The sequence below is a fragment of the Arachis duranensis genome, chromosome 9, assembly GCF_000817695.3.
Source record: "Arachis duranensis cultivar V14167 chromosome 9, aradu.V14167.gnm2.J7QH, whole genome shotgun sequence".
In the NCBI taxonomy this organism is placed as follows: domain Eukaryota; kingdom Viridiplantae; phylum Streptophyta; class Magnoliopsida; order Fabales; family Fabaceae; genus Arachis; species Arachis duranensis.
In genome coordinates, this window is record NC_029780.3 from 115,459,528 (window position 1) to 115,482,425 (window position 22,898).

Sequence of the window (22,898 nt, forward strand, 5' to 3'; positions counted from 1 at the left end):
TTTTATTTTAATTCATGTACTGATTTATATTTCAAGAATTGTTTTCATTCTTTATCTTATGAATTTGGGTGGAACGGAAGTATGACCCTTGTTCTAATTGAGTTCTTGTATAACTTGGAAAAGCTCTTTACTTGAACAACAGCTTAAAAACACAGTCTCCTAAATTTCTAATTATCTGGACTTAACGGGATATGTGATATATAATCCTCTTATATTTGGGTAATTAGGATTTCTGTGGCATATAACTAGAATTGAACTTCACCCTCTAATTGGAATTAAGTGACCAAGGAATTGGTGGTTGATGAGAGTTAGAGGAGACTAAAAAGGTATGAGGAATTAGGGTTTAGTCACATATAGTTTGCTATGAATTACATATTGCATGATTAAAATAGTTAGTAAGAAAAGTCAATCAGAAAAATAGATAACTCCGAAGGCTTAACTGTTTTCTCCATATATTTTACAACCCATTTACTGCTTGCTTTCTGATTTACTGAATTTACTGTTTCATGCTTTTGAGTTCTCAAACACCATTTCTGTTAGTCTAACTAAGTAAATGACTTAACCATTGTTGCTTAGTCCATCAATCCTCGTGGGATCGACCCTCACTCACCAGAGGTATTACTTGGTATGACTCGGTGCACTTACCGGTTAGTTTGTGGGTTATAAATTCCGCACCAGTCTCCCTGGATTCGCCTCCGTTTCTGACCATTTGAGGACAGGTCGGCTACCACACCCGCACCTATCTGGAAGGCGTTCCTTATTACTTCTGACGGTTTTCCTCCCACTGCTTCTCTCGGATCGTCGGTTACTGGAGCTACTAACATGGTTGCTGCCTCCACCCATCATGATCCACTCAAATCACGCTCAACAATGGCAACTCAACAATGGCAGAGAAGATGAAGGAGAGCAGAGAAGAAGAAACAGATTGGTTTCTAATAATAACTTGGGGATTAGGGTTATAAAATAATTCAGGGACTAAATTGAGTTAAAAATGATAACAGCTATGTCAGATAGCTGTTACCATTCCAACGTGGCGCCTCTCCATACATGTCGTCACACCGTTTGGGGATATTCTCCGGAAAATGTTTCAGGGACGACCGTGAGTCACCTTTGTTAAATTCGGGTACAATATTGGGGCCAATGCAAGTTTAGGGACGACTTTGAAGCTCGAGTGCAAGTTCAAGGACCACTCTGAGATTTAACTCTAAACAATGTGAACAACAGTTTAAAAAAAACAGAAGGTATATTAAAATTAATATTCAAATTTTGTTGCCGGACACAGGCGGAGAGACGTAGAACACCACCGCCGTTACATAGCCCGGGAGACGCAGAACACCACCGCCGTTGCCCTTCACTGCCACGCCAACTTCTCCCCAACGGTTAGTTGAACACTACTACACTACGTTTGATAACAACTGCGCTGGACCGGTGAACCTCCACCAGGACGGCTCCATGCTCACCGTCGCAGGCCAGAAGATCCAGGGCGCCCAGAACATCATCGCCAAGCTCACCTCTCTCCCTTTCAACCAGTGCCTTCACTCCATCACCACCGTTGATTGCCAGCCCTCCTCCGCCGACAGCAACATGCTTGTCTTCCTCAGCAGCAACCTCCAGCTCGCCAGCCAGCAACACGCCCTCAAGTTCAGCCATCCACTCTCTACCATTCTCATTCCACTTTTTTGTCTCTGATTGCTTTGATGAGTTCCATCCTTTCGTTCGTTGTCTCCTGAGTTCAAATTCTTTTATTCAATTTTAGTCAGTTCAGGATGATTATTTTAGTGAGCATGCGGATAAACGGATTGCTATTTTAATTCAGATATAGATGGTTATTTGATTGTGTTGGGTTTAGTTATATATAATTAAAATATGTTAGATGTTCAATTCACTAGGTATGCGGATGATTATTTTTATTCACTAAGGATGAACGACGCCGATGACGGTGTGTGGCAAACCAAGCAGCCATGGAAGAAAATTTAGAAAAAAAGTTGGTGCTTTGATAAATTAGAGTATAATAAATGATTAAAATTTTTGAATTATCGAATTAGATTTTTTAGTCGGGTGATTTGGGTGGAGTATTTTTTTTAAAATAATAAAAAAATTATATTTTATTTTCTATAAATAAAAAAAAATTAAAAGGATTCATTTCCTTTCTCTCTTCATTTCTTTCCGCAAGCGCCGAAGGGTACAAAAATAGTTTTGAGTTTTTTTTATAACAGTGGGCTTTTACTTCCCATCGCCGGGCCTGAACTATTGAACTGTAATATACGTAAGTGAAATGAAAAAACAAGACCAAAAGAAATGAAAAAAAGAAAAATATATATATAATTAATCGAATATATTATAAATTAGTAAATAATAAATAACCCCGCCCTAACCCTGCTATATAAAATGATGATTGAAGAGCACCAAGTCAAGTGCAGAATTTGAACCTCAACTCAGCTAAGCTAACTCATAACACACTCAATCACAGTCACCAACACTAACACCTCTCTCTCTCTCTGCACTTGGGTTCAGTTTTCATGGCCGACGCTTCAGATTGTGACGGTTTCAACCCAGCAGCCACACGCAAGAACGGAACTGAAAAGAAAGAGGAAAAGGACATGCCTCTTTCACAGCAACAAGAAGAAGAAGAACGCTCCGTTCTCGATTCGGAGCAGGCTCTTGCTCTACCTGGATCCGAATTGGAAGCGAAGAAGCAACGCCTCTTGGAGGAGCTGGAATCCGCTTTGCTCCCCAAAACCAAGCTTAGAGATTCCATGAACTCCAACAACCTCCAAGACTTACCTCTCTCTTCGTCTTCTTCTTCTTTTGCAGTTCCCGTCGCCACATCCATAGGGTTAGGGTTAGGGATTCAGGTAATCGATGAAACCGCAGTGTTCGAAACCTTTGCCCTTCCTTCTGCTTCCTCAGCTTCTTCAGGAACGGCAAAAGGAAAAGGAACGAAAGCGAAAGCGAAAGCGAATGCGGATGTAGCAGTTAAGAAGGACGGAAACAAGAAATCGAATTCAAGAAGAAAGGCCAAGAAGAATGCTGTAGCATTGAAGCAGCACAACAACATGAATGGGAAGAAGAATGCCACGGGGGCTGCAATCCCAAATGGAACTGGGAAGAAGAGAAGGTATTCAAGGAAGGAGATGGAGGCCCTGAGGTTTGTGAATGAGGACAAACAGCGCTTCTTCTGGAACGAGATATACAGAGGCCTTCAACCTCACGTCGCCAATGAATATGATACCTTGTTTGCTGTGGCTTCTGTGCCATACTTTCCAAACAAGAAACCAACTCCACCGATTCTCAGTGAGTTTCTTCTTTTCCATTCTGCCTATTTACCTATCTTATCTGTTTATGCCATTTTTCATGCATTACTTTCTTTGACTTGTCTTTATGCAATCTTGTGCTAACTGCTAACACATGGAGCAGCTGTAAAACCGTTCTGCTAAATTATCTTTTGCGCGATCACCAACTAACCTTGTTCCTTGTGAACTCCGGAATATCGCACTGACGGGCTTTTCTATGAAACTGAACATTGCAGCGGAGAGGACACAAAAATCTTTTGATATTGACATTCAAATTTTAATCCCTTGTTGCCTCCCTTTTGCCCCGGAATCTTGAATATTGTTGCTCAAGCACTACTCTGTCAAAATTTTGCTGTTGTTTTGGGGCATTGAATTTTGATTATAACCTTCATTACGAAGTAATCTGTTCATCGATCGTAAAAAATGTTACTTCTCCATCTGCACTTTTCTTTCTGAAAAGTAGAAAAAAAAAAAAGGATCATCTTGCCGTTCTACTACCCTTGTATAAACTTAAACATGTATTAGTTTGAAAATATTATATCTTGAGTTACATAAATAATTCAATCTAGTGGGCAAAGCCTGACTGTTGTTGATTGTGTTAGCAGATGTTTCTCTTTTCACAAAAATAATTTATTCCATTCTCATGGAGGTTACTGTCATCATCCAATCTTTTATTCTGGTCGATTAGCACCTTTTGTGTGTTTTGGGTGCGTTTTGGGGGGTGTATAAACTGTTTTCCTCTCTGAGAGAATAATTCTATTTGATGAAACTGAGTTTTATTCCTCTATTTTTTTTGGTTTATCAAAGTGTCTACACTCTACCGGTTGTCAGCACATTTTGTGTCAATTTGATGTTTTCAATTTCTGTGTTGGGCAGGTTTGGGTGCTGCTAATGGAAGGTGGAGATATATGAATGTCTTTGTCCATTGAAGAATGAGCGAAAAGGAACCTGGAAAGATCTAACCCGCAACATTAGTTGACTATGATCTGATTTTGTATACTTAGGCACTGACTACAGTTGATTGCTACTTGTATAAAGTCATTGTACATGAAAAGTTTTGTGCAGTAGGCTTGTCTGTAAATTTGTAAAACTACTTCTCCTCATAAACTAATGGGGATGCTCTGTTGTTACATTCATACTTGACATTTCTATTGAAAGATATATTGTTGATTTTCCATAGTTCTGTTTCTTGTCTACATTGTGTTTGGTTGGAAGGACATGTGCTTCCTGATTGTTGCCGTGTTAACAAAGGCTAAATTATATATTTATTCTAAACCTCTGTAAGTATTAGCAGATTGATTGTTTTGGTGCTGAAATTTTTGAAATTGCTTTCAGGTTCTTGTGAGAACACTGATGCTGAAAATGGGAGTGCTGTTGACTCTTCTTGCAGTCATAGTGTTATCAGTGAAGATGGGTGCTCAAATCTAGAAGAACACAGTGAGGAGGATGATACTGACGATGATTATGCTAGCATACAGAGGCCTGCCTTTTTTGTCGACGGGGAACCTGATTTTGATTCTGGTCCACCAGAAGATGGGTGGGAATATCTTAGGCGTGTCAGGTATTATTTTATTTATCAGCAGTTGATTCTAATCCTGTGATGGGCTTATGCTATGAAATTTTATTTCTTCGTGATAATTTATTTCTGTTCTGCTATAGTTCCAAAATTTATGTACATCAGTGAGCTCTGTGGAATAATCATGGGGCAAGTTTCTTCAAAGGATGAAATTGGAGAATGGAGACTAGTAAATTATTAGGGCAATAGGTTAGGAAACTTAGGAGACTATAGCATATATATGACAATATATGCTTAAGATTTTCTGCTAAGCATGAGAAATTTTAATGTGGCATTATAGCTTACTGCTTACCTGCAAGACACTTGACAGAATAGTAAGTTTCTTAATTTTTATTTCTTGCTTAGGTGGGAGGCAGATCAAATACCAAAAGTGAAGGTAGCCAAACTAGATAGAAGTAAACTCAACAAGGACCAAAGTGCTTACATGCCCAAGATCCCTGATATTGCCAAGTGTCCTGAGCATCTGTTGCCATCCAAACAGTGGGAGGATGTATTTCTTGCTGATTTTTCTGCTCTGAGGGCGGTATGTTCTTCCCTCTCTGTCTCTAAAGTTCTTCAATGTAAATGGACACACACAACAGATTCTGTTATTTATTTATTTTCAATTTAAGATGATAGTCAATGTCCTTGCTAACAAAGCATTGGTCTGAGCTTGTGCTTTTTTTTCCCCAATGACTTATTCCAGAGTATCTCAGCTCATGAATGTTCGAATGCCATGAATTCCAGTAATATGCAAACCGTTCAGACATCCCAGCTACTTGAGAACAATTCTGGAGAATCTGCTAGTGTAATGAACAAGGACAAGGATGTCCCACTTCAGAGTAATTTAAGTGATAGTAAGACAATTGATCCACCCCTTGAACTGACCTCTGAGGATAAGGATGCCACAATGCCTCTGGAAAATCCTGGATCAAAAACTTCTGTTGATGGAACTAGGAGTAGCTCTCTCAGTCCTCCTATGCTTTCTTCAGTCTTACGAATGGACCCTGTAGCTAGGGTTTCAATGTTGCTCAAACGGATTAGCTTGCTAGAGTCTGCAAGCACTATCTCAAGAAATGATTGCATATGGCTTTTTGCTCTCTGTGCCTCAGTTGATACTCCACTACATGCTGATACTTCCGCCGGTCTCAGGAGTCTGCTGCGGAAGTGTGCTAGCATACGTGCTGGAAAGGCTGAATTGGATGAGGAGGTTGTAATGTTGAACATCCTGGCTACAATTTCGGGGAAGTATTTTGGACAATCCGAAGGTTGAATTCTTGCTTGTTAACTTATTGGTTTTTGACATCTTTTGCTCTGCCCTTTATGGCCTAATTTGGATGTAAAATGCATGCACGAGAACTGTTGAAAATTGTAATGATGTACTTAAGCTTGAATAATACTTGACGCGTTTGTTATTATTACTGAAAGGAAATTCTCTTATATTGAGAGGTGCTAGTTGACTAAAGAAAGTGATGGCTACATACCTACAGTTTTTCTTGAGCTTCTTACTTTATGCTTGCTTTGGAGGCCAGTGTCCCTGCTAAAGGACAAATGTCTCACCTCTGCGTCCTGTTTCAACTATACCATTAAGAGAAAACAGTTTTTTTTTTTCTTAGACAAACTGACAAAGCAAAAGGGGAAACGAATATACCGATTGCCACTTCAAATTTTTTCCAAATGGAACAATCAATTAATCATGTAGAGAATGCAAAGCTCTAGCAACAAATCCTTAAAATGTTATTTCTGGAAGAATATATCTTTTTTGGTCTATGACGTGGTGCTTCCCAAATCCCAAGTGAAAGGGAAAGTCGTATAGTTGTCCCCCAAAATAGGTAGAGGACCAAATAAAAGCAGATGATTAAACAGCTCATGATTGTCGAAATTCCATTCCATCAAGGTAACAAAATAAATACCATCAAAATTTAATACAGCAAAATAATGATAACTTATTTTAGAATATTAATGGAGGACTAATAGTAATATCATTAGCTAATTAGCTAATTCTATGAATAGAAAAGGAAAAAATGAGAAGAATCGGTTTAGGAGAAAGAGGGTAAAGGACTAAAAGTTGCCGCTAGGGTGGGTCATGTGTGCAATCTTTTTGTCTTAAGTGGCTGTGTGTGACTGACAGAGTAAGTGAGTGGCTCACTCCTCTGACTCTGATGTTGTCCTCCGTCAACACTTGCGCGCTTCCTTCTTCCTATTCCCAATTCTCACTCCCCCTTTCCTCACGATGCCTCTTCATCTCCGCCTCTTTCCGCCGCCAAACTCGCACTCGCCCTCGCACCCGCACCCGCAGGCGCCGCAACAAACTCTCCTCCCCTTCCGCCCCCACCTTCACCACCACCACCATCACCACCTCTACCTCCTTCACCTCTTCCGAACCTAAGCTCGAAACCGTTATCGACATCAACAAACTAACCTCCCAAGCCTCCTCCACTTTCCGCTCTCTTTTCCCTTCCACACTCCGCAAGTTCGTTTCCTCCGCCGCTGACGCCTACACCGATTTGCAAACCCTCGTCACACTCGACCATGACCGCAGGCTCGTCGTCTCCTGTCGCCCTTCCACGTTGCATTTCCTCGGCACCTCCGCGCTTTTCAGCTTCGTCGCCTTCTCTATCCTCAGGTTTCTGGTCAACTCGGTTTCTAGGTTTTTGTCTTGGCGCCGTAACGCCTCTGCCTATAGGCCTATGGTGCGGAGGGACCGAAGCCTTGGCGGAAAAGAGGTCGTCGTTGGTTGGGGGGAGAGTGCCGTTTCCAAGGGGCCGGCGAATCCGTTGTCGCCGGCGGACGGTGGTACTTTGAAGCGAGGCGCTAAGAAGAACAAGATTCGGTTAGAAAGGAAACTGCCAAAATGGTGGCCAGCTGTCATCAACGGTGCTGTTTTCAACCTCGACGAGCAGGACGAATTCAAGAGGCAGGCTTACAGAGTGGTTCGAGGTTTGATTTCTCTTTTCTTATTTTGTTTTCTTTGTTTATACATCTTTTAGATGAGATAGTCATTTGAGTTAGAGATAAAATGAAGTAAGATTTGTTAGTAGCTGAGAATTTTCTCTCTTAGTAGGTTATGTTGTTGATGAAAAAGAGTAGCTCATATCATTGGGGGAAAGAGAGTGTTGGCCATTTCATAAGTAGCTTGTGTTTCTTGTTAGTTGAAATGCATGGTTTTCATATCATTGATGTGGTTTATTAACTATTATGGTTGTTGTCGGTGTTTACTGTTTACAGTGTCTCGTTAAGTTATGGTTCCATTTGTGCACTCTTTTTGTAGGTAAAAATTACATATTTCATAGTTTCCATAGTGTTTTGCGATCCTTTAATTCAAGTTGCAACTCATCCACTTGATTTCCAGCAATTACTGACAGTAGAATGGCGGGAAACGACATCATGGAGGATGATATAATACAAGTCAGTTTTTATTTTTGTTTTTGTTTTTTTTCTTTTTTTTTTCTTTTTGTTTGTGCTTTTATTCCCTAATTGTGATTTACTTCATTGTCAAATGGTGTATGATAACATTATGTGATATTGAATTAAGTTACTTAACTAAATTTGGTTTTGCGGTTTTGTAACATGTTGAATCTGAGCATCTGTCTAACTGTTAAGCTTTGAACAAGGAGAATAACATAGTAATGGTTTCTATTTATGTTATCGGTGTGTGCATGTTTTATAAGGAAAGTAATTGGTTTTTCTCTTCTCATGATATTTGATTGTGTACTGCCTGTACAAATGAACAGTTGCGTCAACTATGCAGAACTTCTGGCGTGCAAGTATCTTTTGAAACAACAAATATTCGGGATTCCTTGTATCGAGCATCTGTTAATTATGTTTTAAATGTTTGCAGCAGGTTGGTTTTTCTTAGGCCAACATTCTTGTGCTAGTTAGCAACTTTTAGTGATACAGTCTACTGTCTACCCATGTTGTAAGTCTCATGTAGTTACTGGTTACTTTGGTATCATTCAGGGAACCAACTTACTCTACTTCAATTGATATTAATGGTGAGGATGCTCGGCAATTCCTTGCTGGATTTGCTGAAAATATAGGCCTTGAAAATGTTCGTGCTGCAACAATTGTCTCTGCTGCTGTTGCTGCACGTACACGCTCTTGTCTTCTACAAGCTTGGGTATTTGTTCTCCCCGACTCTTATAATCTAGTAATAGTTTCGTTTTTAAAATTTATTACATGAGATCATGATTTTGTATTGGTGAAGGCAGTTTTTTATGTTACTTGTAATAAGGCACAAATTCCGAAATTCCTTCCTGCAAAGATCTATGACACCATAGCATTAAATATGGCCATTGGATCCATTTGATGATTACAGGAATGAAAGATTCAGTTGCTGGTTTAAGTCTGACAATTATGTAAATTTGATTATGGGACTTAAGAATGAGAGCTTAACATTTGGTTTCAGTTTTCTGGATAGCTTACTGCAATAATTAAATCTCTGTTCAATTGATGCTTATTTTGGCACTCTTGGTTTATAGGCTCTGGAAATGCAAGGCAAGCATGTTGAATCTATGGCAGAACTGTCAAAAATATGCCATCTTCTGCAGATATTTCCTCCCGAGGAATCATCAGTATGTATCATCAATGAAAGTTTCTACTTTTCTCTTTATGTCCACTCAGGGCCGCTGTGAGAGAGAAGGATCAATATTTTTGTAAACCCGTCTGCTATACCATGTAATTTACTAGCTGCTTTCTAGCACTTATCATGGATATTTACTGCAGCCCGAAATGGAGATGGTTGGTCGAGGCCTAACAAAACACTTGAAGCTGGAGCAAAGAAAACACCTCATGTTTCTCTTTGGCAAAGTTTCCGGTGACAACAACCACAGGATTGCAAGAGAAGCCCTTGGTTTGGTGCGATTCCATTGTAGTATACTAATTCTTAGTGAAATTTAAAAGTTGAATCAAGTTATTGCTTATGCAACTATAAGTCAACGTTCTGAAGTAGTTTTCCTGAATTGGGTGTTAATGATGAGAAAGTTTTCAATCCCAATGATTTTGTTCTTTTCATGCTTAGCCCTTTTTAATCTGTATTATAAATGTAAAATTTATGTTCTGCTTATAGTTAATAAGCCAGTGGGTATAATGCGTAGTTCTAAAAGCAAAAATAATGTTACTCAACTGATTCTATGGGTCTGCATTTTTGTTGTCTTGTGTTAGTATTTGCCTTTTGATTTGGTATGCCAGTCATGTACATAATATAGAGCAAGGTATATTTCGTCCTTTATTGTTGATTTTACAGTGTTCTCATCTAATCAATTTTTCTCCGCTGTGTAGATGCATTCTCAAAATTTGCAGAGCGATCAAGTTGACAACATGGCGTGATAGATATACTAATGTACCTGCAGACCTGTTCAACATGAATAAATAAACAAATAAGTGCCTGCAGACTGCATCCATTCTTTTTAGTGGTACACATACATAGGTGAATTGTTTAGCTAGCGTCTGCTTATTCAGTGATATTTATTTGAAGCTTTGGATAGTTAAGTATAGTGATGTATCAATATAAACGTCGTTTAATACTATTGAAAAATAAAGAGCTTATCATCGTTTTTCACTTGTCTATATATAAAATTGAACTGGTGTGGTGTGGTGCACCAATCTTCATCGAGGGGATGACCCTTTGACATCAACTGCTTTCGCTTTTCTTTTTTCCTTTTTATTTCAAGAATTGCATATTTAATTATTTACTGTTGACAGGGGGAAAATGGTACATTCCTCAAATTAATGGATCTAAGAATTCAAATTACTAAACTAGATAGATCTAAGAACCAGCAATATTTTCTCCAATGATAGCAAACAATCTGAGGTTCTTTAACTAACTACTCTACAGTTTATCTTGTAGTTAAAAAATTGTAATAAAATTTTAAGAGGATATACTCATATAGGAACTTAAGAAATTTTATGTTGTATATTTTTGTTTTTAAGAAAATTTTATTACATTCAGACCTCTAAATGTTATTAGGTTGATTATAGAAAGATTCACGAATTAAAATGAGCTACAAATTTCAGAAGTACTATAAAGCCACGAAGTTCTTAGATACAAAAATTTTAGAGAAGCACATTTGCATAATGATCACTGCCAACTATTAGTGTGTATTAAATAGTAATTATGGATTTAATAATGACCAACAATTTATGATAATCTGGTACACGCAGACAAGAAAACACGCAGCGCAAGAGAACACTGCAAATTGAAGCGAAAGAAACATCCAACCCGAAAAATATAGGTACATTTTTTATTTTATTTTTTCTATTTATAAATTTTGGTGTGTTTAATAATAAACTAATAATACAATAGACTAATAGAATATGGAGAGGGAACAGGGAAGTGATGATTCCACCCAACTTAACCGGTGAGAGTGACTCACCAAACTTACAAATCCCGCTTTGACTCCACTCATTTTCGCCATAACGCTCAAACCTGATTGGTCCGTCACGCTGCGCCCTGTGACTCACCACACGAACATCGTGTGTCTCTGTTTTTCATTTTCTTTTCTTTTCTTCCTCTCTTTGTGTGAATTGAAAGCAAAAACAGTTAATCTCTTTCATAATAATAATAATAACAATAATAATAATAATAATAAGCATAAAACGCCTATTCCATTTCCATTAACATTCACATCATAATTACTACTACATCTCAAATATTACACAATACGCTTTTCTCTCTCTCTCTCTCTCTCTCTCTCTGATCTCTCTCACTCAACATATTCGTAGCATATCTTTAAACTTAGAATTCAATTTCAGTTTCCATTAGGACAGGAATAAAACGAAGCAGAAGAATAAACAGAAACAGAGTGAATTCGAATTCAGTTTATATTTTTCGAAAACTCTTAGCTCGTATCCGAATCGAGTCACTTCAAATTCGGTGCCCGCCAGCTGCCTAGATCAAACTCCTTCTCTCGTAAATGCTCGGTTTGGACTCGATCTAGGTTTGTCTTTGCTTCCTTCATTCCCAATTTTCCATGCTTCGTGTTTCTATTTGTCGGTGGTGCTATTGTTCATGTTCTATTTTCATGCTTTCGCGAGATCTCAGCTCCGCATATTCTTATTTCGTGATCCTTGCTGATCTGTGTTGTGTTTCGAAATTCGCATTTGTATGTTGCGTTTAGCTGGTTCTGGAGGTGCAAGATCTGGAGAATTTTTATTCCTTTTGTATTTTCGATTAGCCTTTTCGTTTGATCATGATTGATGGATTGCAGATCGAGTTCTTCATACACTGATATTGTGGGAGGATTTACATGAAGAACGGGATGATAGAATGCCATGTTTGCCATTCCAAATTGGTCTCCCCGTCTACCAAGACTATATCAAGGGCTTATGACCGCCACAAAAGTAGGCTATCACACAAGCAGCGCGCTCTCAATGTGTTTTTGGTTGTTGGTGACTGCATTCTAGTTGGATTACAGGTGAGTGATCATCTTTTAATCCAAAATTTTACAGTTAGATGCTTATGGAAAAAGGCTAGTTCTAAATGATAACAAATCTTGCTAATTATGATCCATGGAAATCTCTTGGATTGATGCTATAATTGGGGCACAATTATGGTTCTACAATACTAGAAGAGTTTCTTCATTGCGATATTATGAATTCATAACACAGCATATTTGTATTTCTAGAAAACTAGAAGAGTTTCGTCATTGCGATGTTCCATTTATTGACTTGCAGCTGCTCTAAAGGCTTACTCTGTGAGATTAGCTGTTCTGTGCTTTACTGTAGATTAGAGAGTTCATTTTTGTTGACTTAGTTTTTCATGCTAGACCTTTATGCTTATTGTAGTTACTGACACATACTATTCTATTCATTTGGCAGCCTATTCTTGTTTATATGTCCAAGGTGGATGGGAAATTCAATTTTAGCCCAATTAGTGTTAATTTTTTGACAGAGGTCGCAAAGGTTTTCTTTGCTGTTGTTATGCTTTTATTCCAGGTAAGATTCTCTTTTTGCTGTCTTTTCAGTTACTTATAATCAAAGCATGAAACAAGGGAGAAGCTTTTTTTTTTTTCTAAAAAAAGAAATGATTATCAAGAGAAGGATATTGCAAAAGCATGGAGTGCTACAACTAACTCCTATATCAAGCTTAGTGTATTGAGATGATTTGATTCTTTATCCGACTTTATAATTCTTTTAGTATCCATCTCACTAAGGTTTGGTTTGTTTTGCAGGCTAAGCATCAGAAGGTTGGGGAGAAGCCTCTTCTATCAATTTCTACATTTATGCAGGTACTATGGTGTTTCTTATCAATTTTACTTGAAATGAAAGATACCCTCTTTTCCTTCCAATATCACTTGATTTGATATGAGATTTCCTGGGTGTTTGTCTTTTGCAAAGTACCCTGCTTCTTGGGATTGAACTTGGTTACTTAGTTCAAGTCACATTATCATGTTTTATTTATGATAAGAGAAACAATAACTGCATTATCACTTTGGTGGATATATAGACATAGTATTTATTACTACTTCCATCTTTGATGCCTGATTTTGCTTAGTGACCTCATCAGTTGTGAATTGTGACAAATTTCTCTGATAACCTTTTTATATTCATCCTATATGTGGTTATTTTATATTTTTGTAGGCGGCTCGTAACAATGTCCTTCTTGCTGTTCCTGCTCTTCTGTATGCTATAAACAACTATCTGAAGTTTATCATGCAGGTATGTAGAAATAGCACTTAAAAAATACATGTAAAAAGGATTCAGGCCAGAATGCTAATAATTGGACTTCTTTAATATACGTTTGTGATTTCAAGAATTAATTTTCTTTAGTTATTAGTACTACTAGTATTATGAGTTTTGTCCTAAGGAGTCAGATGTTGGTAATACATATGCAGCCACTGTGCTGTATAAATTTCATTGTCATATCAGGATATTGAATCTATCATAAAAGTGTAATCAGTTGTTCACTATGATACGTGTTTAGGAGAGCAATTTCGTCATTTTAGAGGCAAGGTGTAGAATGGTAATCTTGCCGTGTTCAAGGATCTAAATATTACATTATGCCGTTTTGGACATCAAGGACCAGCATAATATAATATTCAAATCCTTGAACATGGCAAGATTACCATTCTGCACCTTGTCTCTAAAATGACGAAATTGCCCTCCTGAACACGTATCACACTGCTTGTTACCATGTTCTAGCAGTCTTGCTATGTTGATAGTTTTATTGTGCTGGGATTGTACTAGTAGTACCATACAAACACATGACCTTGACTATCTTTAATAGTAAGAAGTTAGAACAAATAGGTTTTAGTTCTTTGAATTATGGCACACTGCACACATGGTATTTCTGACAAAAGAATTTTATTAAGATGAAGAGAATAAGTGTACAAGTATAGGAGCAAGAGATCCTATTTATAAGAACAAGATCAAACAAGGGGAAGAAACTATCAATGAAGCATAACTTTCCAATCTCACATATTTGAGAGAGAATTCCTCTAAAGTAGTAATTCTTTAATGCCAAATAGAGGTCAAATACCTAATTTTATCCCACAAAATTTGCTCACACCTTTAATGAATATCAATAATCAGATTAAATATAATACGTTAATACTCACTTTTTCTCCTTCTAATCCCTATAATTGCAACTGTTCCTGATATATTCTGTTCTTGCATCACGTATATCTTATCTATTTTCAGGCTGTGTCAAATGGTTGTTGCATAAGTTGGTTTCTTATGTTTGCCAATTATTCCAGAGTTATGCGTAGAAACATTTTTCATTTCTTTAAAGTGGAAAAGTAAAAAGAATTGCATCAAGAACTCATCATGTAATGTACCTATGATTATCTGGTCATATTCTCACATTTTATGCATTTAAAGAAATTATTGCATCTAAGAAACTCACAGATTGATATCACATTTCATGCAGCTTTATTTCAACCCTGCTACTGTAAAGATGCTAAGCAATTTGAAGGTAGTTATCACTGCTGTTTTCTTGACCGAGTTTTCACTTTATTTCTAAAAATTCTCTCTCTCTCTTTCCCCCCTTTTTTGCTTCATCTGACATTTATTCTTGAGAAACTGGAGCTTTTCTTCTCTTGATTGTTCGCTTATTGAATATGTGTTCAGGTTTTAGTAATAGCAGTTTTGTTAAAGGTGATTATGAAGCGCCGGTTTTCCATTATTCAGGTTCGTGCATTACCCTGCCTTGCCTACTGGCTAGGAAAGCCATTATGACCATTATTTGGCTCTTTGATTTTGAACCTAGCAAGTCGTGCTCCTTATGCAGATCCCAATCGGGTCTAGTCATTTAGCTGGGTGTTTAATGTATTCTTTTGATGCAGTGGGAAGCTCTTGCTCTATTGCTAATTGGTATCAGCGTTAATCAATTACGATCTTTACCCGAAGGAACCACAGCCATGGGTCTTCCTGTCACCATGGGTGCATATCTTTATACACTGATCTTTGTAAGTTTTGTTTGTTACTTATGCAGCCAGTTAAGTTCAAAGTTCAATGTTCTGTGTTTTTATTTATTCTGATAAGATCAGGAACTAGCAGAAGCTCTAGGAATTTATTGATGAACATGGGATTGCAAATCACAATTCCTTAGGGTTCTTACATGGTTGGAACTACTAACTCAGAAAGAATTTCTCTCCAAACCTAACAGAACTGACAGAAGAATGCATAATGCCAAAAACTAACTACAATACAGCTATTATAGGTAGTTAGAAGCAGAGCTGACTAACCAACTGCCATCTAATCCAAGCTAAAATTGCTAACGATCAGCTAGTAAAACAGTTGAATAGAGCTATTTACCTTTTCTCTCGTAAAATAAACCAAACCTGTTACTAGGTGCCATTCTATCATATTCTGAATTTCTGATTCCTTTTAATTGTTGAACTTTTAACCTGGGAATTATTTTTCAGGTCACTGTTCCATCATTGGCCTCTGTTTATAATGAGTATGCTTTGTAATAATTGGACTTCCTTTTATTAGCCCCTGAAATGTTCAATGAGTTTGAATTGAATTTCTGCAAGGACTGTGAATTACATTTGTATCTGCATATGCGGCTTATCTTGTATTACTGAATGCTGTTTTTTTTTCATATATATATATTTAGCATGTTTCATCTGAAATTACATGTGTGACCACCTGTATTTAAAGTATATAACTTGGCGGTTCCAGTTTTTGTGATTGGGCCAGGGTTGAATATAGTTGAGATCTTGGAAAAGAAATTAATGTGACATAAATATAATATAACATAGAGAAACTAACAGAAATAATCAATTTCCAAACTGACTCAGTTTTATCTCAACTTTGGGGAATATAACAGGCAGGTGAAAAGATTTAATAGGTAGTTTGAAGAATGATGTTTAGTGGTGCTGCAGTACTTTCAGTTCTTTTCATCATGCAGCTACTGATTATCTACTTTTGATTTACAGAACTTATTTTTGTATGGATACGGAGCTATATTCAATTTTCTTGGGATAATTGGTACTGCTATAATCAAAGGTAAGAAATAATTTATTTTTCTGTTACCGGTGAACATTAAAGGATGGTCATATGCAATTGAAACATACTCAAAGAAAAGTATTTTATGGCATTTTTTATTGCTTGTAATATAAATAATTAAATATAAGTTGAGGGTTTTTTATTTTTATTTTTTTGCCTAAACTCATTAAATTTGAGCTAGTTCATAACCCTAGTGTTCAAATCACGTATGAAAATGTTTGTTTTTTTTAATGGATGGATATATTGTGGTTCGGTTCTTTTATAGAAAAGGGAAAAATAATTCATTAATTCATTAAAGCGTTTTACCAGTGGCTTATACTGTTAGTATTATCTGATTCTCAAACTATCGATTGTTTTTGTTTTTTTTTTTGTAAATATTCCAGGTCCTAGCAGCTTTGATATCCTACAAGGTCATTCAAAAGCCACTATGCTGTTGGTAGCAAACAATGCTGCCCAAGGGATTCTATCCTCTTTCTTCTTCAAATATGCAGGTTAATGTTTCTAAAATTACATTAAGTTGGCCTTATGTTGTGTAGATGGACACAAAACTTGTCCCTTATCTCAATAGCATTTTAATTTACCACAGATACAATTTTGAAGAAGTACTCATCAACAGTTGCAACAATCTTTACGGGCATAGCCTCTGCTGCACTCTTTGGACATACTTTAACAATGAACTTCATTATAGGCATTTCTATTGTATTCATCTCAATGCACCAGGTAAATTTATCTGGGGTGGTTCATTAAGACTATGGAAGCAGACAACACTTTTTCTTTTATAAAGAATTTTAAAAATGAATTATCCAATAACATTTTCGTTTTGTATCATTTTGTGCTCATATCCTCTTCAGTTCTTTTCACCACTTTCAAAAGTCAGAGATGAACAGAATGGTGTGCTGGAGCTGCATGACGTTCATGACAAACAAAGGTTCTTGCTAATAACTTTGCCAATCTAAGTTTTTCGGTGTGTTGGGGGGGATAAGACAGAACAAAAGTAATGTTCATTCTGTATTACTACTTCTAGAAAGTTCAAATGTTGTCATTTTAAGAACTTTTTGAAAGACAATACATCCTTCTTCTTCAATAACAAATGTCTGTGTTCTTTACAGGTCAAAGGAATCCTTCATAAATATGGCAGCCGGAGCAAATGAAGAGGTGCTCATATGCATGATGAGAGAAAGCCTCTTCTTCCAACCTAGATTGACCTACCTGTAAGTTTTTTATTTCCATTGTTATTGTGGTTAACTATTGAATGGTTTTTGCTTTCTTCTAGTCAGCTTGTATATTTCATAGTATTTCTAACCTAAGCAATGTCTGTGTGTTGAGATAGCATGCCTTTAAATTTTATCTATTCAGATCTCTCTCTCTCTCTCTGTCTCAAGGTTTATAATGCTTTATACAATTTTATCTATTTGGTAATCATTCTTTTGCATATGGTTGTGCGAATTTTCAGATGTGGTGCACTCTTTATAAAGTCCTAAGCATAAGAATTAATTTTGACTTTTGCGATAGCTTTGCATGGAAGGGATTTTTCTACTTGGTTCATAAGGCCATGAATTCTTTACTACAGGAGTCTGCATGTTAGCAAGCTACAACTTTCAGCCGCTGAAAGCTGAAGATTTTGATAGAGAATAGAAAAAGGGCTCTTCGCATCTGGCATTTCAATGTGGATTTTACTTGTAATACATTTTTCTTTTTCTTTTTTCTTTTTTCTCATCTTGGATATTGTTTTCCCTTATTATTTTTGTTTCTTGCTATATTTACTTCAGCCCGTTTCATCTCTATTATGTTATTCTTTACATTTATTACATGTCTTAGGTATTTCACCTTTACGAGATAATGGGTGAATAATAGAAAATGAAATACATCCTCTTTCCTTGTAGAAAAATGATATTTATATGTATGCTTGCAGGGCCTGTTAATCCATTTTATATTATTTCTACATGGAGAAAATGATTGAACTATAGATCGACAAATCGAGCAGGCTTTGGTCTTTTTCATGTTAGGCCGGTGATCAATAATTAAGTTATTAAAAATTTTTGGGAAAAAAATGAAGCCTCTAATGTCATTTGAAAATTTAAAACTTACTATTTTCTATATAAAAAAAAGTCATGTTACATAATTAACATAAGAAAATTAATTTATCAATTATATTTTCTTTCTTTCTTATGAGGAAGAGAGTGTGAAAATGAATCTTTTAAGAACTTTTGTGTACTATTAACAATTAACAGAATGGTTAAAAAAATTGACATTCTCAAATCATTATATTAGTGCAGCGAACTTAAACTTATTGGGAAGAAATTTTCCGTTCACGGCGGATATTAATTGGGTATTGGTGCACCATCATAGCTGGGTCATTCATCTTGAAGGTGCTTCCGGGTGCTGCCTTGGTAGTTGAATCACCTAATCTTATTAAAGTTGTTTGACTAATCTGGTTGTAGATCTCGTAATGGAGATCTTCGAGTTTGAAACTATTAATCTTTACTCTTTTTTGTTTCAAAATATTTGTCGTTTTCTATCGAGGTATATTGAGTTCTTAATATTTCAAAATTCTAAAGCGAAATATTTTGGAACAGGTTGAATATTTCAAAATGAGGGTGTGTGCGCCACAGTTGGCAGTTGGCAGTGGCAGGGTGGCAGCCATGAAGAAGTCATCCGAGTGTTCACACCTGAGCCGGCCTCAGCTGCTCTCCAAACGATACAAAGGCCTCTATTGAAACCTATGCCCCTCACCGCCTTCTGCCACCTCCATAAACCTTGAACTTACATCATTAAAAGGTTCCCTGTAACCATTCGGAAACCCAAATCGAGATCCACTGTTCCATCACTCGGCCTTGTCCACTTTCATAATGCTCATAAGCATCCCGCTAGGACCCTCAAGCGTACCGGTCTCAATAGTGTTCCCTCGGCAGTTCGGCATATAATATGTTATCACATTCCAACTCAGACAAAGAACGTAACTCACGCTAAACAGAACTCGTGTTCTTCACAAGAGAAATGATACTAGTTGAGCTGGGCATCATTCAATTGATGTGTTTCTAAAAATCAAAGAGCATTATTCCGTCACGTAAATGTATTCTCTGGTCTTGGGGATTTGCTGTTCGGTGCTCATTTAATATTATGTTATCATTCTAATCATAAATCATCTATTGCATCTATGTAAATTTCGGTATACAGCACATAGTCCTAATGATGTATGGTAGTGTTAAATTAGCACAAACTTCTTTAAAGAGACGGCTACCCTTGATGAAATCAGTTCACGAGACGAGAATTAAACGTGCAAACTTAGTATGCCCCATAATATCGAGGCTGGAATGTTTCCTAGGCCTTTAGCTTTTGTAAATTGTTGTTCACATGCGTCGCAGTTTTTGTCGTATAGCAATGGATTGTGCTTATAATGGCCAAGCATATGCGGCTGCACCTACCTGTATCCCACTAATTTTCTTCTCCAATATGTGCTCGTGATTTGCTGATCAGAAGGGGACAATACTTTGCCTATACCAGTTTTTTCTGATTCGCTCGGAAAGGAGATTTTGTTAAAGTCGATTCAATATTAACAATGCTTGCTCCTAGAATAATCATTGCGTTGCTACCCTAAAGATTTCGATCATTTCGATGGTATCCATTAGTTTCCATCTTTTCACGCACGGTTTTGCTTGTTAGCTCCAATTTTTTCAGTTTTAGAGAGTGATACGCAATCAGCATCAGCAACTAATGCAACTACCGCAAGTCATGTTCCTTGTAAACCAAAAGTCAAATAACCTAGAATACAGGGTTATAGACCAACGATGCAAACAAAACTGGAACCAAACATTAACATAAATCTTTCCAAGCTCTATTAGTCAGAGGATTCAATGTTCTCCGGGGTAACAATCCCAAACGGGCCCTCTAATGACATAGACAAATTTGAGGAAAAGCATTCGTATTGATTGGATAATTCATTCAAGGATGAATCACAGTTCATGACCCTATAATGACAACAGCATAGTAATAAGAACAAAAAAATGAGTTAGGCAAACATTTCTTGGGGTAGCATCTTCACATTCTTGCCCTTGACCCACTCCCTCCAAGTTTGAGCAGAATGGAATCATCTATGTCAGCACACACAAGTTAGCACAATTATCCAGAGCTGAAGGGTTATGTTTGGAAGAGGTCAAAAATGTGTGTGCAGTTAGATTAGTTACCTCTAGCAGATTTGCAGAGGTGATGAAAGTAGTAACATTCGGTGAAGCTCTCACCTCAGAGCTGCAGGTAGGGTCGGAAACAAAAAGGGTTTTATTCTAATGATGATAAAGTTGCTTATTAGAATGATACAAATACAATAACAATATTAGGATCCAGAAGATTAAACTGAAGTCAGGTTCAGGAATCAGATGTGGAGGGTATTCTCAAACCTGAAACCACCCTCTGCTTCTGCTTATTCCCTCTTCCCTTTTCCGTGCAGTTAGGTCCACCTATCATTGATAGAGTAGCTTGACACGTTGAATTCCCCATCTCCAGGTTTAAATAATAATATTAATTAATACTAACAACAATAACTTCCAAAATTCATCTCCAGGTTCTCCATCATTCTGCTGCCACGTCATCACTCAAATCACGTTGAGATTCGTCGGTGCGGCTTAGCTGCAGAGTTTAACCGTACATGCAACAGCTTGCGCCCAAAACTTGAGCCTCGCTTTCACGTCTTCGGGATGGTCACCTGCGTGAAATCGAGAGCATTAGAAACCCTAAATCGAGTTGAAAATGAAGGATTGGGAAAAATCAAACAGGGAATGAGGGAGTGCTAACCAGGACTGGAGATCCTCCAATTGGCGATGGAAGAGGACAAGGAATCCGGTGAGGAATCGGCGTCGGAGGAGGAGTGATCGGTGAACTTCTGCGACATGGAATAGCAGAGTTCGAGTGCAGGCAAGGTGTTGCAGAGCTCAGGAATCTCGTCGTAGCTGAAACCGAATCCGAGATCCAAACAGCCCTTAAGCTCATCGAGATCGTCGTCCGTCAAGCTCTTGGTTCTTGGAAGATCGTCGACGTAGCCTTCCAACAACACCTGACTCTTCTTCTTCTTGTTCTTGCTCTTACTCCTTCCGCCGAAGCTCTTGCTCCTTCTCACCGTCCAAGTTTCATTTTCACTTTCCCTCTCCTCTTCTTCTTCGGTTGCTGACGTGGCAGTAATCCATGATTCAGGTCTCATTCTCAAATTTGTTTCTGTTTGGAAGTATGAACGACGAAGGAGAAGGAGTATTTATTTATGTTGGGGGTCCTGCTCTCTGCTCTCTGCTCTCGTGACTCATCCCATCAATCATCATCATATGCATGCATGTATGTATGTATTATATGATATGATGATGCCATCTACCCCATTCATTCCTCCATCCATCCCTTATCTTTTACCAACTTAACTGACAACTGTGTGGATCTCATCATTTTCATTTCCTCTTGTTATTTTCCCAACTTACAAAAAAAGACTTATTTTATTATTTTTTAAAAAACATTTATAATTGAAGAATAATTATTTTGGAGTAAAAATTCCAGGTCATATATTATAATCAAAATTAATACTTCTAAGTTAAAAAATAATTAATAAGTGAAAGTAATAGTTTGAAATTTATAGTTATAAGTAAATATTATTATTAAATTGTAAATAATTTTAACAACTTGATTTCTAGTATTAAATAATAAATAATATAATAATTATTTTATGCTTAATTTTATAATTATATCACTTAAAAATAATTTCTTTAAATATTTTAAATGTAATAAATTATTTTAAAATTATTTTTCAACTAAAATATCTGAACACAAATTAATTATTAGATAATTGATGCAATAAATGATTTATGATTAAAATGATAACATAATATAAAGGAGAGCCAGAGGCCCTTAGATAAGATAAGATAAGATAACTATCATAAGCTATATAAAGGAGAGCTAGAGGCCCTTAGGTACAAACTCATTCTTCATACTTTATACCTTTCAGACTGCGGAATATCTTTGCAGATTCCACCACTCCGACCACTCCAAGAAGACGATCCGACAACTGTTGCAAGTCTCTGATCCTACAACCACTAACAAAAATGGTTCTCGAGATCAGCATTGAACCCAGCATGATCATCGAAGTTGAGACTTACGACCTCACTTTCCGCCATTATCTTTACACCGTTTATGCCGACGACCAACGCATCCTCTGCATCAACACCACATCTTCCCAAACGCTCTGCAAGTGGCTCACCAACCTCCTCAAGTCCACTCCCAAAAACACCCCGGTCACCTCGGCCATCGTGGGCGTAACCGCCGAGCACCAATTTACCAAGTACACCAAGCGCGGCGTCAAGGACCACGGCTACGACTTCATCTCCCTCTGCATTGGCTCTCACTGCCCAACAAGCCGACTCTTACAAAGCGAAGCAAAACCCTAGGCCCCTCTGCGACTTCTTCGCCAATTCTAGGGTTATCGCGGTGGGAATGGAGATCGAAAATGTGAAGGCAAAGCTGGAGAAACACCACGGGATCGAGCTGAAGAAGGTGTTGGACCTTAGGGCGATGGCGGTGGAAGGGATGAAGGAGGTAGGAGAGAAGGTGGATCTATGGCGGTACAATCT

At 37.4% G+C, this 22,898-nt stretch overlaps 4 protein-coding genes across 6 annotated transcripts; 3 read left to right on the plus strand and 1 right to left on the minus strand.

Annotated features, from left to right (window-relative positions):
* Positions 1 to 2,405: 2,405 nt before the first annotated feature.
* Positions 2,406 to 6,308, plus strand: LOC107467712 (uncharacterized). The gene is made up of 4 exons (XM_016086879.3): positions 2,406 to 3,294; positions 4,629 to 4,854; positions 5,215 to 5,392; positions 5,555 to 6,308. The coding sequence occupies exons 1-4, from the start codon at positions 2,520 to 2,522 to the stop codon at positions 6,119 to 6,121; spliced, it is 1,746 nt and encodes a 581-aa protein (XP_015942365.1). The 5' UTR covers positions 2,406 to 2,519; the 3' UTR covers positions 6,122 to 6,308.
* A 585-nt stretch (positions 6,309 to 6,893) lies between these two features.
* Positions 6,894 to 10,480, plus strand: LOC107467707 (uncharacterized). Its single transcript, XM_016086874.3, has 7 exons — positions 6,894 to 7,788; positions 8,201 to 8,256; positions 8,583 to 8,692; positions 8,809 to 8,968; positions 9,330 to 9,422; positions 9,574 to 9,705; positions 10,129 to 10,480. Exons 1-7 carry the CDS (start codon positions 7,011 to 7,013, stop codon positions 10,174 to 10,176), a joined length of 1,377 nt encoding a protein of 458 aa, XP_015942360.1. The 5' UTR covers positions 6,894 to 7,010; the 3' UTR covers positions 10,177 to 10,480.
* A 1,006-nt stretch (positions 10,481 to 11,486) lies between these two features.
* Positions 11,487 to 18,241, plus strand: LOC107467615 (CMP-sialic acid transporter 3). Its single transcript, XM_021131496.2, is given in 16 exon segments — positions 11,487 to 11,786; positions 12,057 to 12,263; positions 12,667 to 12,783; positions 13,020 to 13,076; positions 13,429 to 13,506; positions 14,717 to 14,761; positions 14,917 to 14,976; positions 15,132 to 15,254; positions 15,714 to 15,757; positions 16,202 to 16,299; positions 16,683 to 16,790; positions 16,886 to 17,019; positions 17,151 to 17,227; positions 17,409 to 17,455; positions 17,458 to 17,510; positions 17,753 to 18,241. Coding segments are annotated over 14 exon segments (1,197 nt in total). The 5' UTR covers positions 11,487 to 11,786; positions 12,057 to 12,095; the 3' UTR covers positions 17,499 to 17,510; positions 17,753 to 18,241.
* A 1,847-nt stretch (positions 18,242 to 20,088) lies between these two features.
* Positions 20,089 to 21,533, minus strand: LOC107467699 (uncharacterized). 3 transcript variants are annotated; one of them, XR_001587901.3, is made up of 4 exons: positions 21,088 to 21,533; positions 20,694 to 20,998; positions 20,484 to 20,544; positions 20,089 to 20,390 (listed from the first exon to the last, which is right to left on the minus strand). XR_001587901.3 is itself a non-coding variant. In XM_016086864.3 (2 exons), the coding sequence occupies exons 1-2, from the start codon at positions 21,488 to 21,490 to the stop codon at positions 20,919 to 20,921; spliced, it is 483 nt and encodes a 160-aa protein (XP_015942350.1). In that variant the 5' UTR covers positions 21,491 to 21,533; the 3' UTR covers positions 20,205 to 20,918. The 3 variants fall into 3 exon arrangements, 1 of the variants encoding a protein (XP_015942350.1); XR_008002731.1 differs by having other exon boundaries at positions 20,089 to 20,544; XM_016086864.3 differs by having other exon boundaries at positions 20,205 to 20,998.
* Between the last annotated feature and the right edge of the window lie 1,365 nt (positions 21,534 to 22,898).